The sequence below is a fragment of the Trichechus manatus genome, unplaced genomic scaffold (genome assembly GCF_000243295.1).
Source record: "Trichechus manatus latirostris isolate Lorelei unplaced genomic scaffold, TriManLat1.0 scaffold00040, whole genome shotgun sequence".
Classification (NCBI taxonomy): Eukaryota; Metazoa; Chordata; class Mammalia; order Sirenia; family Trichechidae; genus Trichechus; species Trichechus manatus.
The window spans coordinates 1,357,544-1,371,516 of NW_004443976.1; the positions used below are offsets into that span (position 1 = coordinate 1,357,544).

Below are 13,973 nucleotides of genomic sequence, written 5' to 3' on the forward strand. Positions count from 1 at the left end.
ACAACCACTTTGGAAATCAATTTGGTGTTTCCTTAAAAAGCTAGAAATACAAGTACCATACGGTCCAGCAATCCCCCTCCTTGGAATATAGCCTAGAGAAATAAGAGCCGTCACATGAATAGATATATGCACACCCATGTTCATTGTAGCACTCTTCACTATAGCAAAAAGATGGAAACAACCTAGGTGCCCATCAACAGATGAATGGATAAACAAATTATGGTATATTCACACAACGGAATACTACGCAATGATAAAGAACAACGATGAATCTGTGAAACATCTTATAACATGGAGGAATCTGGAAGGTATTATGCTGAGTGAATTTAGTCAGTTCCAAAAGGACAAATATTGTATAAGACCACTACTATAAGAACTCAAAAAAAGGTTTAAACACAGAAGAAAACATTCTTTGTTGGTTATGAGGGTGGGGAGGGAGGCAGAGGGTTATTGACTAACTAGACAGTAGATAAGAATTACCTCAGGTGAAGGGAAGGACAGCACACACTACAGGGGAAGTCAGCACAACTGGACTAAACCAAAAGCTAAGAAGTTTCTTGAATACAATCAAACATTTTGAGGGACTGAATAGCAGGGAGAGGGGTCTGGGGACCATGGTTTCAGGGGACATTTAGGTCAACTGGCATAACAAAGTTTTTTAAGAAAATGTTCTGCATCCCACTTTGGTGAGTGGTGTCTGGGGTCTTAAAACTTAGCAAGCAGCCATCTAAGATGCATCAATTGGCCCCAACTCACCTGGAGCAAAGGAGAATGAAGAACACGCAAGACACAAGGAAAGCATTAGCCCAAGAGACAGAACGGGCCACATAAACCAGAGACTTCATCAGCCTGAGGCCAGAAGAACTAGATGGTGTCTGGCTACCACCAATGACCGCCCTGACAGGGAACACAACAAACACTCCCTGATGGAGCAGCAGAAAGATGGGATGCAGAACTCAAATTCTAGCAAAATGGCCAGACTTAATGGTTTGATTGAGACTGGAGGGACCCCAAAAGACATGGCCCCAGATTCTCTTTTAGCCCAAAACTAAAACCATTCCTGAAGCCAACTCTTCAGACAAAGATTAGACCGGACTATGGGACATAAAATGATACTCGTGAAGAGTGTGCTTCTTAGCTCAAGTAGATACATGAGATTAAATGAGCAGCTCTTGTCCGGAGGCGAGATGAGAAGGCAGAGAGGGTCAGGAGCTGGTTGAACAGACAGGGTAAATCCGGGGTGGAAAGAAGAGTGTGCTATCACAGTGTAGGGAGAGCAACTAGGGTCACATAACAATGTATGTATAAATTTTTGTATGAGAGACTAACTTGAATTGTAAACTTTCACTTAAAACACAACAATTAAAAAAAAAAGAAGTCTGGTGTCTTTCTGAGACCACAGAGCCTGTGGTACTGAGAGGTGGCCGGGAACTTCAGGGGCCCACTCCTGTGTTTTGTAGATTGCTAAACTGCGGTGAAAGAAGGGAAGGGCAGTGGCATCACTAGGGTTGGATTCACCTGGTACGGTAACTTATGGTGTCATCCCCCCCATGCTAATTACCACAATGTTGTAGCTAAAACACCAGAAAATTTGACAAAATCAGCAACTATAAAAACACTGGCAGCAATGAAAATAACAGCATGTACTTTTAGCACATGCAGATGAAACCCATGTGATTCAAAGCGTCATTGTAACTGGGTAATAATGACAGCTCTGACCAAGTGCATTAGGTGGTTCAAAAAGTAAATTAGCACACAGTTTTAGCCTTGTAGGTATACTGATACATGTAAGCTATACTGATGAAATTTTTTGTTGTTTTTGTTATAACTAGAAGGATATTTTTATAAAAAATAATAAATTTCTGTTGAAACATAGCACAAAATTTTATAGACAGTCATTTTGGTATCACCCCCTCCAAGAGTGTCACCAGGTACAGTCTGTACCCCCCACAACCCCCTGGTGATGCTACTGGGGAAGGGACTTGGTTAAGGAGCCCAGGGCAAATTAAGGTCTGAGCTGGGACCAGATCTGAGGGCTCCTGATTCCCAAAGAAGGTGACATTCTGAGCACATTGACAGCAGCAGCCCTGTCACTGAGCACTTACTCCAGGCACGGGTAAGCGCCTTCACTGTCACGGGCCCCTCTGCTCCTCACAATTCCTCAGGCAGGAACCATTATTACGACTGCCTTTTCCTGTTTTGTTGATTGCCCTATCCCCAGTGCCTAGAAGAGTGCCTGGAACAACAGGTACTCATCTGTTGGATAAATGAATTAATTTCTTTCTTATTTTTGCTCATCTGTATTTTCTAGTTTTCGAGCGGTTGTACATTGCTGTTATAGTATTTTTAAAAATCCACCATTTTCACTTTAAACGGTATCCTGCCAACCTCACAAAACTATTTAAGGAGCAAAATAAACATGAGGGATGTCTTATGAACTGGAAAGCAGCAAAGGGCAGTTTTGAAGGGGCTTCCAATGCCCCCCCCCCAAGGTGCCAGGCCTGACACAGAAGGGCACCCTGTGGTCAACAACCACATGCCAAACTGAGCTAGGGCCCCCTTCTCGACCCCAACAACTCTCTCCAGCCCCCCTCCCCGTCCTACTTGCTGAGGCTGGGTGGGGGAGGTAGTGGTGCAGAGGTAGCAGAGGAAGGTCTGTAACGAAAGACATTTTTAAAAGTCTGCTTTTTACCAGGGGAGGGAGAGATACCCAGCAGGGAAGAGCCACAGAGAAAAACACAGGCGCAGACAGAAGCCATGGGAAGAGGGAGGGAAGGAGGGAGAGATGCATGCAGGGCGATCACCACATGGATGCCGAGGAACGTGTGGGGTGAGGGGCAGCTCTGGAGGTGGGCACCGGCGTCCCGACCCCAAGCGAGGGCATCTCTGCAGGCACACAGACTGCTACCTCACCGCCTTGGCTGGACTCCTGTGTCTACCCTGGTTAAGATAAAATTAGAAACATCAAAGCGCCACATCCCTCTGAGCAGCAGCTGTCGGCAGAATTCCATAAGGCTGCAGCAGCCAGAAGTTTGAGCTAACAGAAGTAAATAAGCTGGGAAATGGTCCCCAGGAGCCACGTGGGCACTGCTCAGGGCTGGGGGTGGATGGGGTGGGAAGGAGGGCAGAAGTCCCCGCTCCTGCTCTGCTCTCATTAGAACATATAACTCTTTTAGGAATGGTGAACCCAAGATACAGCAATTGAATCTGCGTTTCCGACAACTGAGCCTCTCTCCCGCCCCCACAGTCTCTCCTAGGGAGGGAGACTATGATACTCATTAAGAAAGCCAGGAGGAGCTAGGGGACTGAGCGCAGGGTGTGTGTGTCTGTGTGTAGCTGGCTCTTGGTGGGTGTGATGGTTAATGTTATGTGTCAACTTGGCTAGGCCACGATTCTCAGTGTTATGTAATTATCCTCCATTTTGTGATCTGATGTAAGGAGAGTTTCCTTGAGGGTGTGGTCTGCATCCAGTAGACAGGCAGTCCTGGGATTACGAACAAATTCTGTTCCTAAATCTGTCTTTAAGTCAAATTTGTACATAAATCATAACAGTTAGGTATGGTTTGAACATCAGTTAGTAAAATGTCTGTCTCAGTATATAGTGTACCTTTCTATGCATAAAAACATTAAAGAAACACTTCCAGATACACTAACACATCTTTAACATAATAAAATAGTAATAATAATAATTTTGCTGCATTTTGCAAAGTAGCGCCCATTTGTTATTATGAACCGTTGTACGTATCTCAAATTTTTAATATAATAAGCTTTATGGGGGTTGGTTCGTACCTCAGGGTTGTATGTAAGTTGGACATTCGTAACCCAAGGACTCCTGAATGTGGATGTTCTGGCAAAGTTCGCACTCTCTCTATCCTGCATCTGACTCATCATCATCTGTTCCCTCATTCCCAGATTTTGGGATTCACCAGCTCCTGCAGCCCTGCAAGCCAGCAGCCTGCCATCTGACCTGCCAGTTCTGGGTTTGGCAGCCCCTGCAACCACGTGAGTCAGGAGAAGCCTGTAGCCTGATGCCTGATCCACGGGTTTGGGATTTGCCAGCCTCCACAACCGCATGAGCCATTTCCTTGAAATAAATCTTCTCTCTCTATGTATATGCTTCACTGGTTTTGCTTGTCTAGAGAACCCAGCCTAAGACAGTAGGAGGGCCAGACAGGTGTAGGGAAGTTGACACCCTGGCCCCAGGCATCCTGATGAGGAAGTCAGAGAAAGACACTGGTCATCTGGGTGACCCTCCTGCAAGCTGGCTTCCACCTGCAGGAAGCATGTGGGAGCAGGGAGGAGCCACTGGAGCCCTGAGAATGGGGAGGGGTCAGAGTACAAACCCCACTGGTCCTGGGAGGATGACCTGGTTGGCTTGGAGTGTAAACCTCCCTGGCTCCTGAGGGAGCACCAGGGGCCACAGCCAGAAGGAAGTGTGCCTGATGAGAAGTTTCAAAGCCATTCACTAAGGACCTCCTGAGAACCCGCTGTGCCAACTACACAACCTATGGCCCTTGCCCCAGAAAGTGCACACGGATATGACACTGGGAAAGGGGCAGAGTGAGTCCACCCTGGTGGTCCACAGACAGAGCACAGGGTACTTTAGGCGTCCCAAAGAGAGACAGCAAAGCCGTTTCTGGACATCTCTGAGGAGGTGGACACTCTGCAGAAAGAAGGACCCCAGCCCATCCCGCAGTCCCTAAGGTCATGTCTGGCCCTGAAGAGGCTGCCGCGTCCCTGGCCAGGTACTCTGGCAGCCATGGAAACCAGTAAAGCAGGTGCTGGCATCATCAGAATCCTTCTGAATCTCTATCACTGGAAACACCTGGACCCAGCCTAGCCAGAAAGCCGTGGATTTTAAAAAGGAAGGTTCTCTGTGGATGGAATGAACATGATTCAGCACAGGAAGCAGAGCAGGAATGTGGAGGCTGAGCTCTCCACCGGCTCCTCTCCCTCTTGCCACCTGGGTAGAGACCCCCACGGTAGCTGCCCGATGGGACTTGCACAGTGCCCAAGGAGGCTAGGCATCGCACCACTCCTGTCCAAGAACACTGTGGCCTGGCAGGCTGCCAGGGACGCAGAGTCCCACAGACACTGCTCCTAGAAATCCAGCCACTTGGAAAACAATGCTACAGATCTCCTGACCACACTCACCAGTATGGTAAATAAGCCCCAGTTCCCTAGCCATAAGTCAGGGAATCCATGTACTTCTGAGGACACCCCAAACAGTGGCTGCACACACGGGGTGGCCACTCACAGCACACAGACTCACTGAGGGATGTCCCATGCCTGAGGGTTTTCAGCATCATACCAGGGACAATGGTGGCAGTGGTGTCTCCACCCTCAAGAAGCATATGACTCAGCTGACAAACAAAATGAACATCAGGGAAAACAGTTGTGTGTGGATAATTAAATGCTACCCAGTGCAGTAGGACTGAAAAAAGGCAAATGGATCTCAGAGCCACAGACAGATTCCTGTGGCTGACATGGCCTGGGAAGCTGGCCTTGGAAAGGTAAGGAACACTGGTGAAAACAGGGAAATGCATCCTAGGTGGAGAAAGAATAAGATCAAGGCCAGGAGTGGGGACTGCCCTGCTCCGTGTCTGGTAGCATTCCAATCTGCTTGCCTAAAGAGATTTTCTCAAGAGAGTTGTAGGGAGGAAAAAAGTGACCTTCAAAGGTCATTGTGCTCATTTTTCTGTCTCCAGGTGGAAAGACCTGCCCAGTCAGGTCTCCAGGGAGCCTCCAAGGGCTTGTCCATTATCCAGTCCCCTTAAGGGGTGTCTTAGTTATCTAGTGCTGCTATAACAGAAATGCCACAATTGGCTGAGTTTAATGAACAGAAATTTATTTTCTCAGTTTAGAAGGCTAGAAGTCTGAATTCATGGCACAGGCTCTAGGGGAAGGCTCTCTCTGTCCACTCTGGGGGAAAGTCCTTGTCTCTTTTCAGCTTCTACTCCTAGGTTCCTTGGTGTCTTCGGCTGGGTTCTCTAGACAAGCAAAACCAGTGAAGCGTATAAATATATATATATAGAGATTTATATCAAGGAAACGGTTCATGAGACTGTAGAGGTTGGTATGTCCCAAGTCTGTGGATCAGGATAGAGGCTTCTCCTGCTTCATGTAGCCGTAGGGTCTGGCGAACCCAAGATCGGCAGGTCAGAGAGCAGGGCTCTTGCTCACAGGCTGTGAAGATTGACAAATCCCAATATTGGCAGATAAGTTGCTAGCTCAAGTCCCAAGAACTGGAGGTCAGACAAACAGGAGGCAGCTGCAGGATCCAGAGCAGGCAAAAGCCAAAATGTCCACTTACATCCAGATGCAGGCCACACGCCCAAAGAAACTCCCTTTCAACTGACTGGCTACTCACAGCAGATCCCATCATGGGAGTGATCACATGTAAACACTGAGAATCATGCCCCAGCCAAGCTGACACACAATCTTAACCAGCACACTTGGTGATCATATGGCATGTATCTTCCCCTCCACTTGTGTTTTCTTGTTTGCTTAATCTGCTCTTTAATATCGGAAAAGAGACTGATTTAAGACACACTCTACAATAATACTGCTCATGACATAACAAAGAAAACTCATTCCCAAACGGGATTACAACCATAGTACAGGGGTAGGATTTACAACACACATTTTTGGGGGACACAATTCAATCCACAACAGGGGACAAGTGACCCCAGGTCCTGGGTGGTTCTTTACTGCATTAGCTGACGTGGCTCATGTTCCCAGGTACAGAGGGGTGCCGGCCCTGCCACTGTGGCCACAGGAGACTGATCCAGGAATGGATACCCAGGCTATGCTTTTGTGTGGGGCTGGGCAGGTTAACTCCAGAACAATTCTGCCTAATGGGGAGTGCCATAGTGAGCGCAAACCAACCAACCCAATGAGACCCTCTTTATGGGAACATGAGGAGGTGGGCCACCTCAGCTTGGTGTAACTGACCCTGTATTCTGGGGCTCTATGAAGCTGACTGACAACCAATCTGGAATTTTTGGGACTCGGAGAAACTGCTGGGCTGAAGAGATGACACCATACCTTCCATGTAGCCCACCACTCATTCTCTCTCTTTGACTGAAGGTCACCTCTTCCCCAGGGCTCCTTAGAGATGGCAAACCTGAGCCCAAAGCTTGGGGAAAGACAACTGGGAGGAACGGGATTCAGGGAAGGGGAGAAAAATGGCCTCTCTTATCCCCATGAGCCCCATTACAGATTGCTTCTGAACTTGCAGTGAACTTCTGATTCGGTCTGAGCCCCAACCAGGTAGAGAGAATTCAAAAACACCTTGGGCCCACTTTATATGGAATGGCAAGGGCCCCAAATAGCTAAAACAGTGTTGAAAGAGAAGAACAAAGTAGGAAGACTCACAATTCCTGATTTTAAAACATACTATGTTGTTGTTGTTAGGTGTTGTCGAGTTGGTTCCAACTCATAGCGACCCTGTGTATAACAGAACAAAACACTGCCCGGTCCTGCACCATCTTCATAATCTTTGCTACATTTGAGTTCACTGTTGTAGCCACTGTCTTAACCTATCTCGTTGAGGGTCTTCCTCTTTTTTGCTGACCCTCTACTTTACCAAGCATGATGTCCTTCTCCAGGGGCTGGCCCCTCCTGATAACATGCCCAAAGTACATGAGACTATATTGCTATAGTAATCAAAACACCCTGGTACTGGTATAATAATAGACACACAGACCAATGAAATAGAATTGAGAATTCAGAAATAAACCCACACATATATGGTCAATTGATTTTTTACAAGGGTGCTAAGTCCATTTGATGGAGAAAGAAGAGTCTCTTCAATAAATGGTGTTGGGAAAATTGGATTTCCATGTGCAGAAAAATTAAACAGGATCCAAGCCTCACACTAGACACAAAAACAAATTCAAAATGGATTAAGGACCTAAATGTGCAAACAGAAATCATAAAATTTTAGAACAAGCAGGGGCAACACTATCAGGCCTAGCTTTCAACATGGATTATCTAATACAATAACAAAAGCACAAACAGCAAAAGGCAAAATAATTAAATGGGACCTTATAAAAATTAAAGGGTTTTGTTCATCAAAAGACTTTACCAAAAATGTGAAAAGACAAGCTACCGACTGGGAGAATATCTTCCAAAACCTAATCTACTAACCAAAATATATACAAAACTTTGACAACTTAACAACAAAAAGACAAATAACCCAATCACAAAATGGGCAAAGGACTTGAATAGACATTTCACCAAAGAGGACATTCAAATGGCCAACAAACACATGAAAAGATGCTCAGCATCATTAGCCATCAAACAAAAAAATCCAAACTCACTACCGTTGAGTTGATTCCGACTCATAGCAACCCTATAGGACTGAGCAGAACTGCCCCATTGGGTTTCCAAGGCTATAAATCTTTACGGAAGCAGACTGCCACATCTTTCTCCCGTGAAGCGGCTGGTGGACTCAAACTGCCTACCTTTCGGTTACAGCTGAGCACTTTAACCACTGCATCACCAAGGCTCCTCCATTAGCCTTCAGACAGATGAAAATCAAAACCACAATGAGATACTATTTCACTTCTGCTAGGATGGCTAAGATTAAAAAAAAAACAAAAAACAAATGTTGACAAAGATGTGGGGAAACCAGAACCCTTATCCATTGCTGGTGGGAATGCAAAATGGTACAGCCGTTGTGGAAAACAGTGTGGGGTTCCTCAAAACACTAAAAATAAAATTACCATATGACCCAGCAATTCCACTCCTAGGTCATTATGGATTGAACTGTGTCCTCCCAAAATGTTTGTCAACTTGGCTAGGCCATGACTCCCAGTATTGTGTGGTTGGCCTCCATTTTGTGATCTGAAATAATTTTCCTCTGTGTTGTAAATCTTAACCTCTGTGATATTAATGAGGCAGGATTAGAGGCGGCTATGTTAATGAGGCAAGACACAGTCTACAGGATTAGGTTGTTATCTTTAGTCAATCTATTTTGAGATATAAAAGAGAAGCGAGCAGAGAAGAGAGGGACCTGACTACCACCGAGAAAGAAGAGGCAGGAGTGGACCCGGGGACCCTGCACTGAGAAGCTCATAGACCAGACAAAGATTGATGACAAGGACCTTCCTCCAGAGCTGACAGAGAAAGCCTTCCCCCAGAGCTGGCACCCTGAATTCAAACTTCTAGCCTCCTAAACTGTGAGAGAATAAATTTCTGTTTGTTAAAGTCATTCACTTTTGCTATTTCTGCTATAGCAGCACTAGATAACTAGGATATAGGTATATACCCCGAAAGACTTGAAAGCAGACACTCAAATAGATATTTGTACACCAATGTTCACTGCAGCACTATTCACAATAGCCAAAAGGTGGAAATAACCGAAATGTCCATCAACAGATGAATGGATAAACAAAATGTGGTACATACATACAATGGAATACTACTCAGCCAGTAGGAGAAATGAAAACTTGATACATGCTACAGTATGGATGGAGCTTGAAGACATTATGTTGAGCGAAATAAGCCAATCACAAAACGACAAATATTGTATGACTTCACTTATATAAAAAGGCAAGAAAAGGCAAATATATAGAGACCAGAGTTTATTAGTGGTTACCAGGGGCATGAGGGAAGGGGGATCAGAAGGGTTAATGGTGACGGAAAAACTATACTGATTAAGAGTTGCACAGCAAATTACCGTAATTGCTGTCAGTAAGTTCTACACCTGTAAAAAGTTGTATTGGCAAAAGTTGTGTGATAGATACATTTATACTTAACAGTAAAAAAGGTCTGCCTTGAGCATTATGCTCCCTTAAGAACTATCTATGTGGGATCAAATTCACAATAGCAACTTGAAAGATTAGATAGGAACTTTAGGGTGCAGTGAGTTTATGTTAATGGGGGAGGAAAAACTCAGAAAAGGAGGTTGAGAATGGTGGCACTACTCAAAGAATGTATTCAATGTCACTAAATTGTACATGTAGAAATGGTTGAAATGGTATATGTTTTGCTGTGTATAATCTCAACAACAAAATAAATAAAATTTAGAGAAAAAAAAAAGAAAAAAACCTTGGGCCCAGCCTGAGAAAGGACACTAAGGCCTTGCCTGTCGTAGGAGAGACTGTCCTGTTTGCTGTCACCGTCACTGTGACAGTGGGCCCTGATCTGCAGAGCCAATGCAACCTCACGCACTTGAAGCATCTGCTCTGCCAGTGCCCCAGGTCCCTCTTCCGGAAACGAGGAAACACAACTCCAAGAGGTTATCTGCTGGGTCCAAGGTCACAGCAGCAGACGGAGGACTGGAAGTCAAACTGCCCCAACTCGACCCTTGGTCCCAAGCTCTTCTCATTACTACCGTTTCTAAAGGAGAGGGGACTGTTCCCTGCTCCTTCCAGCTGGCATCTGGCCTGCACCCCTGGCCACAGTTTAGGAGCATCTGCATTAAGAAAGGCCTCCTGATACCTTGCCAACAAGTGACAAGCACGGACAGGCTGGAGAGTCTCCAATCAGGAGAATACCCCCAAACCCTGAATGGAAAAGGAGGGCATTCAGAAGAAGCTACACCAGCAGCCACAATCCTTCAGCCCACTATAAAATGCCACACATGGCCCCAGAGTCCCTGTTTCCACATCCCAAGCCTGTATCAAGTTACACAGCATGGGGGGAGGGGGTGGGAGACCAGACTGGAGCAGAGATTCTAAACTCAGGGTCTGCAGACAGGTTTCCGGGACCATACGAATCCTCTGGAACTCCTTGCAAGATTGTGTGTGCCAGTGAATTTTTCTGGGAAGAGTGTCTGTGGCTCTTTCAGAGCCTCAAAAAGCTCAAGGACTTGAAGAGGTTAAAAACCATATGACAAGGGTCCCACAGGTCCCCTCCAGCCTGGTGGCTCTGGGCATACACAAATCCAGCAGCCAGACCACATATCACACTGAGAAGAACGTGCCAGGCAAATGGGGGTGAGGCTGCTGTCCTAACTGCTGTCACTCTCTGACCCACCCCGCAGACCCTGAACCACACTCCAGCAGCACTGAGGACTCCTGCACACCACACATGTCCTGCCTTTGCCTGCTGTGCTCTGGAGAAGAGGCTCCCCCAGCCTGACCCCTGTGAGGCCCTGGGGTGTTCGTGCGTCTCAGTGACCGCTCATTCTCCTTTTGAACATCACTACCTCCAGACTAGAGGAGGAAAGTAAAATGGAAAATACGATTTGGGAGAAAGAGCCACTTCAGCGCACAGCAAAGCCAGATGGACAGTCTTCCAGACAGCCTCAGGGTACTAGAAAACCACCTCTGCCTCTCGTGGACACTGGACACCCTGTGCTCCTCTCCCATGCTGCCCCGGGGCCCATGACCATTTCCTGGAGGGGCCCAGGCCATACAGGACAGCTCTCCAGGCCCCGTGAGCAGGACCATTGCTGGCTCTGGAGAGGCCCACAGCCCTCACCCATCAGCCAGAGAGGTCAAGGGACCCTGACACATGCCTAGAGCCAGAGGGCAAGTTACTGTTCTGCATTCACAGGAAAGGGGGAAGTCAGCCTTCCTAGTCCCACCACTAAGGAAGTTGCCAGGACACCAACCAGACCAGCATGCAGACCTCTGAGGAAACCACCAGGACCTCTGCAAAGCAGCCTCCCCTCAGTCACACTTGGCCCCAGAGGGATCATGTAGCCCAAGGTGTCTGCCGACTTCAGGTCCAGCATCCTGCTGCAGGTGCCACCCAAATGCTGGCTTTGCTTTGTTGTTTTACCTCTAAGAAGGCCTTGTCCTGCTCTTCACCAGCCAGACCCTGAGGGCAGGGCCCCTTCCACTCTTCTGTATCCCCCATAGTGCTGGAGGACAGCGCATGATCAGTAAAACCTCCTTACTGTCTGGCGTGTGAAGGGGATATGATGGTCTGGAAAATCCATTATTCTGTTTGAAAGCCAAAGAGTTACCATAGAGGCCACACGTCAGTTTCCAATTTTCAGAAGACACAGAAATACATACTGATAGTTAGTGGTGCATAATGTCACCTGTCTTTGATGATACAATTCAAAGCAGCACCTGGGGATCCAGCAGTGTCTCCGGCATCATTTGGATGTTGTCTGGAAAGTGGAGGCCCTCCCCCAAGTTCCTGTTTTCCCTCTCCCTCTGCAGCGCACATCTTGGAAACACACTCCAGGGTAACAGCCACAACAGAGATAAAGATGGGGGGTGGAGGGCAACAGGATCTAGGAGGAATTTTGAAAGCTCCCCCAAGGAAGGCGCTCCTTTATCAGTGATGGAAAAACTTGAGAAAGGTGGGCTGAGAGTCCCCTCCCCTGTCTACAACTGACTCTACCTCTCATGTGGTCAATCTAGCAAGAATGAGGGGGCTGGTAGAGAGCAGTGGTTAAGTGCTTGGCTGCTAACCCCAAGGTCGGTGGTTGGAACCCACCAGCAGCTCCACAGGAGAAAGGTTTGGCAGTCTGCTTCTGTAAAGATTACAGCATTGGAAACCCTATGGTGGAGTCCTACTCTATCCTATAGGGTTACTATGAGTCGGAATGGACGGAAACAGATTTTTGGTTTGGTCTTGGCTATCGTCCAAAAGGAGCCCTGGTGGTACAGTGGTTAAGCACTTGGCTGCTAACCAAAAGACTGGCAGTTCGAATCTACCAGCCGCTCCTTGGAAACCTTATGGGGCAGTTCTGCTCTCTCTTATAGGGTCGCTATGAGTCAGAATCTACTGAATGGCAATGGTGTTTTTTTCTTTAATCCCCCAAAGCCAGGCCAAGACAACCTGTTTGGTGATGAGGAAGGGCAGCTTTGCACCCTCCTACCTCCCTCCGAAGGTCCCTGGGTGGTGCAAATGGTTTGTGCTCAACTACTAACCTAAAGGTCAGTAGTTTGAACCTACCTAGCAGAGCCACAGAAGAAAGGCCTGCCGATCTGCTTCCATAAAGATTATAGCCAAGAAAAAACCCTAGGAAGTAGCTCTATTCTGTAACACACGGGATCGCCATGAGTCAGAATCCACTCGTTGGCAACGGGTTTGGTTTTTTGGTTTGGCTTCTCTCTGCAAAATCCACAGAACAAGCCACCACTCCTCCAAAAGAAAGCCAGAAAGGAAAACAAGCCAAGGAGAGGTGGCTGAGGGCACCAGTCCAGGGCAGCCCTGGAGCAGAGGTGACTGTTCAGATCTTCGAAGTCAGTCTCCAGCCACTGAGACGGGACTGACCCAGGGCAGATCACTGGCAGCCTACTGAAATCCCTGCTGGCCAGGGGTCACCACAGATGCCACACGGGAAACCGAACCCAGATCCCCTCTCGCCACTGCTCTCAGCAGGGACTTGTGGCTGGGGGCCTGTGAAAGTTACTCAGGGGAGGTAAACAGTCTCCTCCCGAACCACAATCCAGGACGACTCTCCGGGGCGAACTGCTGAGGGACTGGCATTTTACCAGTCCCAGAGACGTGCCCTTGGACTTCCCCTGCGGAAGCTGGGGTCTGCTGGCAACTGCGCCCAGCGCGGGGGCGGGGATGTAGAGGATTTGAGGACCCTTGGCAGGGAGTGAGCGCCAGTGGGTAGAGGAAGAGAAGCGCCCTGGTGCAGACCAGGCACCCCTCCCTGCATCCCTCCCACCCCCATGCCCCGGGACCAGCCTCCTCTGCCTGCGGAAGATAGAAGCGGGGATATTATTCCAACAGGTCCCCCTCACCGGGCCTCACTTGGCCAGCCTTCCTCTGCCCTCCCTGAGGCCCCAGATTCAGCGGGCGCGCCAAGGCACCTGCTGCCAGACTCGGCTCCATCCCCGCGGGAGGGGTCCTGGGTGGTGCCCCTTGGCACTCCACGACCTCCGCCGAAGGGGTGGGGCGCTCCCAGCCGGCGCGCCCCTGGCGCCCCCTCCCCGACTCACCTGGCGCAGGTGCTGCAGCAGCGTCCCCGCCTCCTCCCGCCGGCCCTGGCGCACCATCCGCAGCAGCTCCTGGACCATGCCGACGCGCCGGTGGTAAGGGGGCAGCCC

The 13,973-nt window shown here is 48.2% G+C and overlaps 1 protein-coding gene across 1 annotated transcript in view; it reads right to left on the minus strand.

The window, feature by feature from the left end:
- The window catches only part of LRRC75A (leucine rich repeat containing 75A), a gene marked incomplete at its 5' end in the record, with an annotated part of 93,185 nt that extends 79,212 nt beyond the window's left edge, over positions 1-13,973 (minus strand). Inside the window, one exon of the mRNA XM_004375964.2 lies at positions 13,866-13,973. Within this exon, the coding sequence (XP_004376021.2) occupies positions 13,866-13,973 (108 nt within the window). The remainder of the gene's footprint in view (positions 1-13,865) is intronic.